The sequence below is a fragment of the Chiloscyllium plagiosum genome, chromosome 11, assembly GCF_004010195.1.
Source record: "Chiloscyllium plagiosum isolate BGI_BamShark_2017 chromosome 11, ASM401019v2, whole genome shotgun sequence".
Classification (NCBI taxonomy): Eukaryota; Metazoa; Chordata; class Chondrichthyes; order Orectolobiformes; family Hemiscylliidae; genus Chiloscyllium; species Chiloscyllium plagiosum.
In genome coordinates, this window is record NC_057720.1 from 21,785,499 (window position 1) to 21,798,248 (window position 12,750).

Consider the following 12,750-nt stretch of genomic DNA (forward strand, 5'->3'; position numbering starts at 1 on the left):
TTTACATGTTCAAATATTTCAGTTCTTCCCCTCCTCCCTCCTCTCTTTCTCCCTCCTACCGTACACTTTGAGTGTAACATTATTTGCACTTTTTCATTTGTGAAAAGAGCTTCATAATCTTAGAGGTTTATGAAATAAAGGAGAACATTAATTTCAACATCAGCAGTGTAACTGCTGTTTATTTCCAAGTCTCTGACTTGGTGTCACATGATGCAGATCGTCTGAAGGGTCACGGTCACTGTCTGTGACTCGTTTCTGATAGTTAATGTTCTGATCTGGAGCATGAGTAAAAGATGGGAAATATATCCTGGGTGGAAAGTACTACTTGACAAGAGTGGCAGTACAACGTGGTTGACCGTGCTTGGAAACCTGAGCTGTACATTTTCATTAATCTTGAGGAATATAGTCAGGTAGGACTTGAAAGACCTGACAGAAAGTTAAGTGGGAACCCATATTGAATTGTTTTGATTGCATTTCAATATAATTATTAATTTAAAAAAAAAATTCAGCATGTTGTGTTTTTAACACTACTGTTAAAAATATGTTCATCTGGTTGCATAAAAGCAGTGTGAAGCAACTAATTTTTTTGTCTCTTTCCATTCCATACAATAATACTTTGACTTTCAAAGTTTGAGAGAAGATTTGTAGCTCGGGTGCTTGTTGCTGTGGTTCTGTTCGCCGAGCTGGAAGTTTTTGTTGCAAACGTTTCGTCCCCTGTCTAGGTGACATCCTCAGTGCTTGGGAGCCTCCTGTGAAGCGCTTCTGTGGTGTTTCCTCCGGCATTTACAGTGGCCTGTCCCTGCCGCTTCCGGTTGTCAGTTTCAGCTGTCCGCTGTAGTGGCCGGTAAGGGACAGGCCACTGTAAATGCCGGAGGAAACACCACAGAAGCGCTTCACAGGAGGCTCCCAAGCACTGAGGATGTCACCTAGACAGGGGACGAAACGTTTGCAACAAAAACTTCCAGCTCGGCGAACAGAACCACAGCAATACTTTGACTGTCTGAGCATGTTTACTATCATTGTTGTGAATGCCTTCAACGGTTCAGTGAGGCCTAATTTCCTCCCTTCTAACTGATCAGATTAATCTTCAGAAATCTTGTCAATTGCTGAACAATAATTTATGCTGGGCATCATATCACTTGCCAATAATTCTGTCGTACTTCAACAGGTTTTTAATGGGTAGAAGTTTTTTAAACTGGGAAAAGGCCAAATCTTATGGTCAGTTATAATTTGGCCAGAGTGGACTAGGAGCAGATACATCTAATTAGGTAAATCTCTCAGAGCAGCGGGACACACTCGAAGAAATAGGGAGAATCCAAGTCTAATATCTTTCAATAAAGATAGTGGGACCAACAAATCCTGTGAACTCTGGATATCAAGATACATCCAAAATTAGATAGGCTTATAGCAGATACTGAAAGCTTAAAACAACAAAAGCCTCAGGAGCATAGAATGTGCAAGGGGAAACTTAAAAAGAAAATCTGAGAGAAGATAAGGTGACATGAAATAACAATGGCAGGTAAAATTAAGGAAAATCCTAATTTATTGTACAAGTACATTTAAGGGTAACTAGGCAAAAAGTACGGCCAATTACGAGTCAGTCTTAATTTGTGTTTGGAACCTGGGGATATAGGTAACTTTCCAAATGAATTATTCTGTTGGTGTTCATTAGTGTTACAAAGCGGAGGTCAACACCTTCCTGAGAATTAAAACTGAAACACGCAGAAAAGAACACATTTGTCTCTTAATCTGATAGTGTGACAAATGGTATGACTGACCTCTTATCCCCACAAACGGTTATAAAGGAGTGGTTAACTGAAATGAAATTCTTTCACTTGCTCTGCAGTTAACAAGTAACAAATTATTTATTCTAACTCCAACAGTGAACAAATTAACAATTCCTAAAAAACTGAACAATTACTCCCTTAGTGAATTAAATTCTATTGGTATGCTGTTTCAATAATATGGGATCCAATTAATAAGAACAATAAGTTAAAACTTAATCTCAAGTTCACAGGAATGGATCCTCTGGAATGCTTCTCTTCCTGTCTGCTGATTCTGCTGTCAGGGATGCTTTCTGTATAATTCTTCTGTTCTGAACGTCTTCAGTCAGTTTCTGGTGTTAGAATATTATCTAAACGTGCCTTGTACCTTTTATGGATAAGTGGTGCTTTTTTTCGAGTGCAGAGATTTCTTGAGTCCAATATTTCTTTCTCAGATGGCAGGTGGCTCTCCTCCCAATTTTCAAATATCCACATCTTTTTATACATATTACTTCGTTTAAATCTGATTTTGGTTTGAGGTTGTCAAAACCAACAGATTTAAATTCAATTGGTCCTTAGTCTCCAAATACCTTTTCAAATTAATGGGCTGAATTTAAACTGTTGTCTGGGTTAAAAAAAATGCTGCTTGGGCCTGTTAACTGGCTTTTGATAATGTCGCTCACCTACAGACATTTCATTTTTAAATCTCAAAACACGGAAAGGAACACCACCTTTTAAAAGGGACATGGCAATGCTTTCCCCCATTTTACAATTTAAACCTTTTTCTTTTACACACCAACTTTGTGAGACTAGTGAGAGGGACTGTGTGTGTTTAGGAATAGGCAAAAGGGCTATGATATACTTAAAGAATTAGCATGGGCAGGGAGTAAGTTCTGGCTCATGGTAGTCTTAATTGTTGATAAATTTCCAGGGTTGGGTAAAATGTGCCCAAGCTGTTCAGGGAGGCAGAAGAATGAGCAGTAATTTTCAGTCCTCAAATACATGCGTATGTGCACATGACTGGAGGACAGCTGTAAGACAGTAAGATATGAGTCAAAGAGCCTAATTCTACTCATTCGAATCTGCTCCACCATTCAGTCATGGCCGATGTGATTCTCAACTGCTTTCCCCCGCCTTCTCCCTGTAACTTTTGATCCCCTTTAAGTGCCAATGTTGTACAGTTATTCAAAAACACGCAAGTGATAAACCAGGAAACTACAGGCCACTCGGACGAGCCTCCGTGGTATGGAAACTACTGGGAGCACTGCTGAGGAACAGAATTAATTTGCGCTTGGAGAGGCAGAAATTAATAAGAACAGTGAGCATAGGTTTTTAAGGCGAAGTAGTGTCTGACTTGAATTTTTTTGAAGCGATAACCAGGTGTATAGATGAGCGTAATACTTGGGTTTCAGCAAGGCTTTTGTTAAGGTAGCATATGGGAGTCTCTTAGTGAAGGTAAGAACCCATGGGCTGCAAGGAAATTGGCTAATTGGATCCAAAATTGGCTGAGTGGCAGGAAGCAGAGGGTGACAGTCCAGGGCTTTTAGTAACTGGAACCTTGTGCACAGTGGGGTTCTACAAGGATCCATGTTGTGGACTTTGCTGTCTTTTATGTATAACCTATTTAAACTTTAATGTAGGAAGGTTGATCAATAAGTTCACGGATGATACAAGAATTAGTGAGGTGTTAACTCCTGATGAGGGTAGCCTTTGATTTACAGGAGGATATAGACTAGCTGATCTGTGGTAAATGGAATTTCATTTGGATAAATCTGGGGTGATGCCTTGTTTGTCCTGCCCAAGTTCAAGCAAATGTCTGATGAAAGCCCGAGAAGCACACAGGTTTGGGGGAACTTGGTGTATATGTCCACCGGTACCTTAAGATAGTGGGGAAGGCACAGGGAAACTCCAATTCTATGCCTCAGATAATAAAATTAAGAGCTGAGAGATTATGCCAGACTGTATAAAATGTTTAGGCTGCAACTAAAATAGTGTCTATAGTTCTGGAATCTACTTTATAAGAGAGATGTGATTGCATTGAGGAGGATCTAAAAGAATTTATTAGGATGTTGCTTGGGCTGGAGAGATTATTTCCCTTGTAGCACAAGAGACTGAGGGGGTTGCATTGAGATGTATGAAATTTGAGGCATAACAGGGTAGACAGGAATAAATGCTTTCCATTTGGAGGGATTGGTGACTGGGTCATAAGGTGAGAGTCAGCAGGTTTAGAGGATGTGAGCAAACATTTTCTCTCCCAATTGGTGGTGGGAATCTAGAGGCTGGAAACCAGAGAAGGGCTTTTGCCCAAAACATCGATTTTCCTGCTCCTCTGCTGCCTGACCTGTCCGTTTCCAGCACCACTCTAAGCTAGACTGGTTTCCAGCACCTGCAGTCCTCACTTTTGCCTAGTTGATTTTAACCTTACTGCGAATCCTCTTGCAAGGATGTCGACCTTGAAGTTCTCCTCTCCACAAAAATCTGAGTCTCTCCCTCTCTCTCCCTCTCTCTCCCTCTCTCCCCCTCTCTCCTCTCTCCCTCTCTCCCTCTCTCCCTCTCTCCCTCTCTCCCTGCAACCCCCAGAACATCTTATCCATTCCTGATGAAGGACTTTTGCCCAAAGCATCAATTTTCCTGCTCCTCAGATGCTGCCTGACCTGCTGTGCTTTTCCAGCAGCACTCTAATCTAGGTAGTGGGAATCTAGAACTCACTGCTTGTAAAAACATTTAAATATTTAGATATATACTTGTCATGCCAAGACATGCAAGGCTATGGGCCAAGTGCTGGAAAATGAGATTAAAATAGTTAAGTGGTTTTTGCCTGGTGCCGACTTGATGGGTTGAAAGCCCATTTTGTGCTGTGGACCTCTTGAGTGTATGTGTGAGAATGGTAAACCCTGGAGGCAACAGGCATAGGTAACTGTTTCATCCCAAGAAGAGCCGAGACTAGTTTGAGGAATAATCTGGATTAGTTCAGAAGTGAATATTTTCAGGAATCTGAAGTAAAAGCAGAAAATGTTCGTAATATTCAGGAGCAGAAAGAGAAACCAAGTCAGTGTTTCAGCTTGATGACCTATTATCACAACTTGGAAATGTTAGAGATGTACAGGTGGTTCTTCTATAACAGAATGATTGATTGTGTTCTTGTGCAACTCCGTGTTATAGAAAAATTGCACTTTAGAAGTGTTTAGGGTTGGCAATAAAAGTATTACAGCCAACATGTTTTAAAAGTTAACGTTTTAGAAACAATGTTCCCAATTTATCAATTATGTTATCATGAATTTGCATTAGCGTGTTATAGCAGAATGACCTGTAACAGATTTTTAACAAGTGGGTTGCCAAGCAGACAGGAAGATCTGAAAGGCTGGAAGATCGGAGACTGATTGGTTCTTTCAGAACCAAACAGCATGGTGCTGGTGTTAGAAAAGAAACATGGTTTTGTAAAGAGTTAATGTATTGCTGTCTGGGTGAAACCAAGAACAACGAAAACATGCAAGGTAAAGGTTTGATGTTGAGCCTGGAAGATTGTGAAGTGCCTAATCAAAAAAATGAGCAGGAGAGAATACGATTATCATGTTCTAGCCAAGTTTACCTTATTGGTGATTTAGTTGACGATATGTGGTTAAAGGTTTATTTTTACCCGATTACCTGTATAATATTTTACCACACCTGGGGCTGGAATAATGTTATGGCTAGCACTGGGCATTCTCTGGGATTTAGGGACTCTGCTACGGCCACCCAACCCATGTCAGTCAAATTAACAGCTGTCCAGTACAGCCAATGCTGCTGGGTGCAGGGGGTGCTGCCAGTTTTAAAGTGGAGCCTTTGTCAATGATCATTTGTGGTATTCCAGCAGAGGGTAAATAGGATTCATTGGGAATCACCAGCAAGGGTCAAATATAAGGACAATGGGATAGCTGTTTGCATTTTCCCTTCCCAGTGCTACATCATTTTATTTTTTGGGGCACTAATCATCTTTGGAAAGGAATCTCTGCGAGGCCACTGGCAACTCTGACCGTGTTTGCTGTGAAGCCTTTGGAAGACATAGGAAGTCCATGCCAGCTCAGAACGATCACTAAGCACCACTGAATCCTGGCAGGATTGGGGATAGCAATCTTTAGCTTGCTGATGTAATTAGCTAGTGTGTGGGTTCCCTACAACATCCTGTTTCCACCACTGACTTGATATATATTGTAAAATGACTATGCTTCTGTTATTCACTTCAGTTATTTTAGGCGTTTCTTCTTTGTCTAGCTTTGATCAGTAGTAAAGAAAAAATAAGGCCTGGTTAAATGCCAGGATAACGAGTGAAAAATGTTAGTTGTTTTATGGAAGATTGAGTTAACCACCTGAAGAAATTGAAGCATGCACTAAAGAAACACTCATTCATTTGAGATGCACATACATTTTACAGCATTGGCAGTTTGTAATTAAAAACAAAAATACTCCGCTATGCATCAGATGTTACTTAATGACTTGATCTTATCACACTATCTAAATGTTTGAAATGCCATTTTTAAAAAAAATCGTACTTGCTGTTTTTGATTCCTTTACATTTTTTTTCCAGGCTTTCTTGGAAATGGCTTCAGAAGAGGCAGCCATCACCATGGTGAATTACTACACTGCAGTAACACCTCACCTTCGGAATCAGCCTATCTATATTCAGTACTCCAACCATAAAGAGTTGAAGACAGATGATGCTTTAAACCAGGTTATTCTTTGGTTCATTTTGGGAGTGTTACATGTTCGTACTCAGGACTCTTTGTTTCTTTATTTGAAATTATGAATTTGAGGCTTGGGTCGGGTGTGATTGTTTTATCTCATGCTTCTATTCCCAAATTTGCATGTAAGTTACTTTAGGTTTGATTGCATATAATGCACAAGAAATTAATGTTGTTTTCCTGTTTATAGTGTGCCTTTCTTCAAACGTTCAGTCCAAGTTAATGTATAAATCACAGATCACACCAGGTTCTTCTAAACTCCAGACAGCATAGGCCCAATTAATGCAGCCACAGCATAGGATGTCTTTCATCCTATAAAACCAATCTAGGGAAATTTTGCTGAACCCCCCCCCACTCATGGTAAGTTTGTCCATATTTTGATATAGAGACTAAATCATCTGCGCAATAGTCCAGGTCTCACCAAAGCCCAAAACGCCAATAAGCATTCCCATTCTTTTACTCCAGTCATCTTGTAATAAAAGCCTACATGCCACTTCTCTTTTTTTTAGTATTCGCTGTAGTAATGTATGCTAAATTTACACTAGTAAGAGTGCACCCAGCTCTTTGAGCTTTACTGTTCTGAGTTTGCCAATGATCACTCGGTAAAATTATTTCCTCAAAGCTGCTTGGCTGCATAGCTGTTCAGAAGGTCACCATTAGGAATGGGTGTGCAAATGCATTTCGTTCCAGTTCTGCGAGTTGTTGCTGTGCACAGCAGCAGGAAAATTTAGACAGAATGTAGCTTGATAATACAGAAATAGAGTATTGCTAAATAAAAGACATGCTTTCAAAGCAACAGTTGGCTTTAATTGGAAAAAGGAGCAATGTTTGTGTCTGCCTTTGTGTCTGCCTTTGTGTCTGCCTTTGTGTCTGCACTCCAGGGTCTCTGTGTTCACCAATACTCCCTAGGACCTTGTCATTAAGTGTATCTGCAAATGTTGAGGACAGTTCCAGACTACCCTACTTCATCAGGTGTGCAGTGGTGTTTTAAATATGACACCAGCACCAGAATGTTGGCATACCTATAGTTATTCTGGCAATTGGGAGAATCCGGCTAGCATTGCTTTATAGGGGCATGGTATGTAGTTAATGAGGCAAGTTTTGGGACAATTGCATGAAAACTTGCTAGGTCTCCAAGGAGAGAAACCCTCCATGATACACAACCCAAGTGACACTTTTCCAAAGTATGGTAAAATTTAGCCCTGTCTCTTTCTTTCAGCAATATTTAGGCGTTTCATACTTTGTAAAAAAATACTGATTTTTTTTTATTTTGATTGATATTTCTTTCAATTCCTCTCATTAGGTTGTGGTGGCAATTTGTTGCCTGACTCATAACCCCTCTATTTCTCAACATTTTTGTATCTTCCTCACAGCTTACAGTTCCATCGAGCTTTGCATCAACTGTAAACTTAGACTTCTTGTTCTCTACCTCCTGAAGTTAAAAGACAGTAAGAGAAAAGGTTGAAAATAATTTGGCCCTAGTACTGATTATTGCAACACTCCACTGCAATCAGTGTCAAGTTGAAAATACCTTCTGAGTCCCAAATCCATGAGCCCTTACCTTTTTGTGAAGCACATTGCTAACCATTTATGTTGAGTTTAAAATTGAATTATCTAGTAAAGTAAATCAATGTAAGTAACTCTAATTTGAATTTATTTAATAAGAATATATAGCAAATTGTTTGTTGAATTCTAGTTAAACGTATTTTAGAAACTGACAAAAACAGATGGCTTTTAGTTTTGTTTCTCCTCACCCAATGAAAAATAAGTTTTCCCCTAAGTTTGGCCGCATAAGAGCAATTTGACAGTTTAAGGATGATATTTCAAATATTTTAAAATTGAGATATAACAGAGAAGCTTATTTGTCTCTTACTGCTTTCAGCGTGCCCAAGCTGTTCTTCAGGCTGTAACTGCTGTGCAGACAGCAAGTACCCCACTTGCTGGAACTACAGTCAGTGAGAGTGCAGTGACACCAGCTCAGAGCCCAGTACTCCGAGTAATTATTGACAACATGTATTATCCAGTAACTTTGGATGTACTTTATCAGGTGCGTTTATGCTTCAAATTGTTGTTGTGGTTTCAATTAAGCTTTTGATGGGTATTAACTGCGTTGTTTGTTTATTTTGTTATAGATTTTTTCCAAATTTGGGCCAGTATTGAAAATCATTACTTTTACGAAGAATAATCAGTTTCAAGCTCTGCTGCAATATTCTGATCCTATAAATGCACAGCAAGCAAAACTGGTAAGTGGGACACAGTTGATAATTTTTATACGGTACCTGCATTTCTGCTTATCCCTGTGAGAACAGGCAGAAGTGTTTCACTGGAACAAGATTTTAGTGGTTATGGCCTTATTAAGATAGCTTTTATGTATTGTCTGGCTGATTAGCTGTGCCAGTCCTAGAATGAGTATTTATATACCTGCTTATTTTTTGAAGTTAACCAACACAATGCTGTTTAACATCTGTGGAATGAAAGAACTTTTAACGTTCTTATTAGTTTTGTTCATTATCTTATTTGGCCATTAATTTTAAGTTAAACATGGAATGTGTGAAATCACTCATTGGAATAAAAAAATTAATATTGAGATTGTCAATATTTTAATTTCTTCAAGCTCAAAGTTGATTTGCCAAATCTTGCCTGTATATCAACTGCATATTTCAAATTGTTTGAAGCTCGAATATTTTTCTGGCCACACAGCTATGAAGTGGTATGAGTCATAGAGATGTACAGCACGGAAACGGACTCTTTGGTCCAACTCGTCAATGCCGACCAGATATATCCCAACCCAATCTAGTCCCACCTGCCAGCATCTGGCCCATATCCCGCCAAACCCTTTCCATTCATATACCCATCTAGATGCCTTTTTAAATGTTGCAATTGTACTAGCCTCCACCATTTCCTCTGGCAGCTCATTCCATACATGTACAACCTCTGCGTGAAAAAGTTGCCCTTTAGGTTTTTTTTATATTTTGCCCCACTCACCCTAAACCTATGCCCCCTAGTTCTGGGCTTTCACCCTACCACGGAAAAGATCTTGTATATTTATCCTATCCATGCTCCTCATGATTTTATAAACCTCTAAGCTTTGTTGAAATATGAAATCAGTCAGACAGTATCTGTGATGAGAAACAAAGTAAAATTTTCAGGTCAGTGGCCTTTGTTAGAGTAAATAGTTTGAACTTGTTTTAAACCTGTAGCTTTCCTAAGGCAGAAAGAAATAGGGAAGGTCTCCGATAGGGTGGGCAGCAGAAGACAGTCAATGACAAGTGTGATGGTGGGGCAAGACAAAATGAGCTAATGAAAAGTGGGTTTAGAGCTCTATTGCCTCTAAATTTCATACATGTAGATTTATGACAATCCCATCAGATGCTCTGCACTTCACTTGCACAGATTCTGATGGTTAAATGTGGTTCGCTATCATTATCTATAAGTGAAGAACCAATAGATTCCTCAGACACCGGGATTAACAGATGAGAGCTAAAATTAGCAGGCAGCCTTAACGTCCGAACTCACTCCTTCGTTCCTGAAACCCAAAGCTATCACTCAGAATTTGTCTCTCTGCAGCACACTTTTTTATGGTCATAAAGACAGATCCTTCAGTCCAACTTGTCCATGCCGACCAGATATCCTAAATTTTAATCTGGTCCCATTTGCAAGTGTTTGGCCTTTTATCCCCACTAAGCCCTTATTTGTGTACCCATTCAGTTGCCTTTTTAAATGTAATTGTACCAACCTCCTTCACTTGCTCTGGCAGCTCATTCCATGCACGCACCACCCTCTCTAGTTTTGGATGACTCTTCTCTTCTCTCTCCTTCTCCCCCCCCCCCCAAGCAAAACAATCTTGTCTATTTACCCTCTCCATGCCCCTCATGATTTTATAGACTCCTAAAAGGTCATCCCTCAGCCTCCGCTCCAAGGAAAATAGCTCCAGCCTGTTCAGTCTCTCCCTTTAGCTCAAACTCTCCAAAAGTGGCAACACCCTTGTAAATCTTTTCAGCACTCTCAAGTTTCACAACACCGTATAACGGAGACCAGAAATGCACACAATATTTCAAAAGTGACCTGAGTAATGTCCTGCACAGCTGCAATATGAGCTCCCAACTTGTATACTCAATTGCTCTGACCTGTCAAGGAAAGCATACTAATGCCACTTTCACTATCTTATCTACCTGTAACCCCATTTTCAAGGAACTATGAACCTAAACTCCAAAGTCTTCAGCAACGCTCCCAGGACCTAACCTTTCCAACTCTTGACTCTCTCACCTTCACATAGTGGAATATTTGTCAAATAGCAAACTTTTAGTTTTAACTGGCACTCTTGACAAACGGGGAATTGTATATCTCAAATACCAAGATATCAGAGTACAGAGGAACCTCGATTGTCCGAAGGAGATCTTGAGGTCCCGACAGAAACGCATCTTTTGTTTCCAGTGACTTAAAAGTGCTGCCGAGAACAGTCCTGGACTGATGGGAGCATAGGCACCGTCTGTAAATGACTGATTTCGCTCTCGTGCTGTCTCTCTCGGTTGCAATAAGAACCTCTCTCTTCCCTCCTCCTGAGGCATCTTGCAGTGGTTGCCATGACAGGGTTTGTACGGTGTTGTGGTCGATGTTGTCCTGAAGGCTGGACAGTTTGAGGTTTGGCAGTTGTTTAATGGTGTGAAGTGGAGCTGTAGGGAAGGTCTTGGCAAGGTGCTCTCCTCATCGATTAATGTGTTGCAGGCTGTGAAGAACATAGCATAGTTTTTCTGCTCCCAGGAACTACTGGACAACGAAGGGTATCTGATCAGTTACAACCAGTGTCCTTCTCCAGACCAGGTCATTACGGTTTCTCGCTGTGGCATATCAGAACTGGCAATCGATGAGTTGACCATTATAGCCAGTTCTTATGAAGGCTTCCTTGAGCACCTTCAGATGTCCACCACATTCCTCCTCATCTGAACAGGTCCTGTGTATGCATAGGGGGTGATTGTTTTTATCTGTTTAGGATGAAAGCTAGAGAATTGCACATAATGATGATATCCGTGGGTTTGTGGGTAGAGGTGAGGTGCCCATCGTTGGAGATGCATGTGTCCAAGAATGAGACCGATACTAAAGAGTAGTCCATAGTAAGTAGCGGAATAAACCGTGTTGTTGTCACTGTGTAGCTGTTTCAGTGACTCCTTGTCTTGCATCCGGAGGAAGAAAATGTCATCAATATATCTGGTGTATAGTATTGGTTGGAGGTCCTGTGCAGCAAAGAAGTCTTGTTTGAGCCTGTGCATGAAAATGTTGGCATATTGGGGTGCAAGATCAGGAACTGGGTGTCAGAGGTGAAAATGTTGTGGTTGAGGATGAAGCCTATGAGTTGTAGGATGGTGCTTGGAGATTTGGTATTCAGTACAAAGGTTGTTACTGCGATGCCGTCATTGTGGGGGATACTAGTGTAGAGTGCAGAAACGTTCATCGTGGTGAGGAATGTTCCCGGTTTGACTGGTCTGTGGGTGCTGGGTTTCTGTAAGAAATCTGTAGTGTAGTGACAGAAGCTGGGGATCCACCAAAAATGGGTTTTAAGATGCCTTCCACATAGCCAGGGAGGTTCTCACATAGGGTCCTATTGCCTGATGCAATGGGACATCCTGGTGTGTTGGCTTTGTGTATCTTCAGAAGGCAATAGAAGTTCCCAATGTGAGAAGTATGTTAGATGAGATCAGCTAGGGAACTTTGAAGGACTGGATCAAAAGTTTTTTGATCAACGTGTTGAGTTCATGGGTGTGCTCTTTTGGTTGGATTGCCTGTAGTGTTTCTGGTTGTTCAGTTGTCTGTACACTTACTTGCAAGTAGTCCATTCTAGTCTGAATGATAATGACTCATCGGTTTTTATCTGCTGGTTTGATGATGAAGTTGAGATTTGGTTTTGAGAGAATGGATGGCGTTCTGTTGTGATTGGGTGATGTTTTGCTCGATCTTGTGGGTGCAGCTGATGAATCTGGCATTTACACACTTCCTGAGCATACTTGGAGAAAGTGAGGACTGCAGATGTTGGAGATCAGAGTAGAGAGTGTGGCAAAATCTGACGTAATGGTGTTACAGTTAAAGGTAATTACAAGGGCATGAGAGGAACTGACCAAAATCGACTGGAAGCAGAGCCTAGTGTGGAAGACAACAGAGCAACAAGGCAGGAGTTTCTGTGTGTAATGGAGGACACAGTACAGAGGTCATCCCAAAGAAAAGCGATTATCCAGGGTGGATTAGACAGCATGGCTGACAAAGGGAGTCAGGAAATG

At 40.7% G+C, this 12,750-nt stretch overlaps 1 protein-coding gene across 3 annotated transcripts in view; it reads left to right on the top strand.

The window, feature by feature from the left end:
- LOC122554209 (polypyrimidine tract-binding protein 2) overlaps positions 1-12,750 on the top strand; it is a 74,669-nt gene that overhangs the window by 22,457 nt on the left and 39,462 nt on the right. For all 3 annotated transcript variants that reach the window (XM_043698864.1, XM_043698865.1, XM_043698866.1), the window contains exons 5-7: positions 6,328-6,471; positions 8,364-8,528; positions 8,614-8,724. In XM_043698864.1, coding sequence (XP_043554799.1) covers positions 6,328-6,471; positions 8,364-8,528; positions 8,614-8,724 — 420 coding nt within the window. The remainder of the gene's footprint in view (positions 1-6,327; positions 6,472-8,363; positions 8,529-8,613; positions 8,725-12,750) is intronic.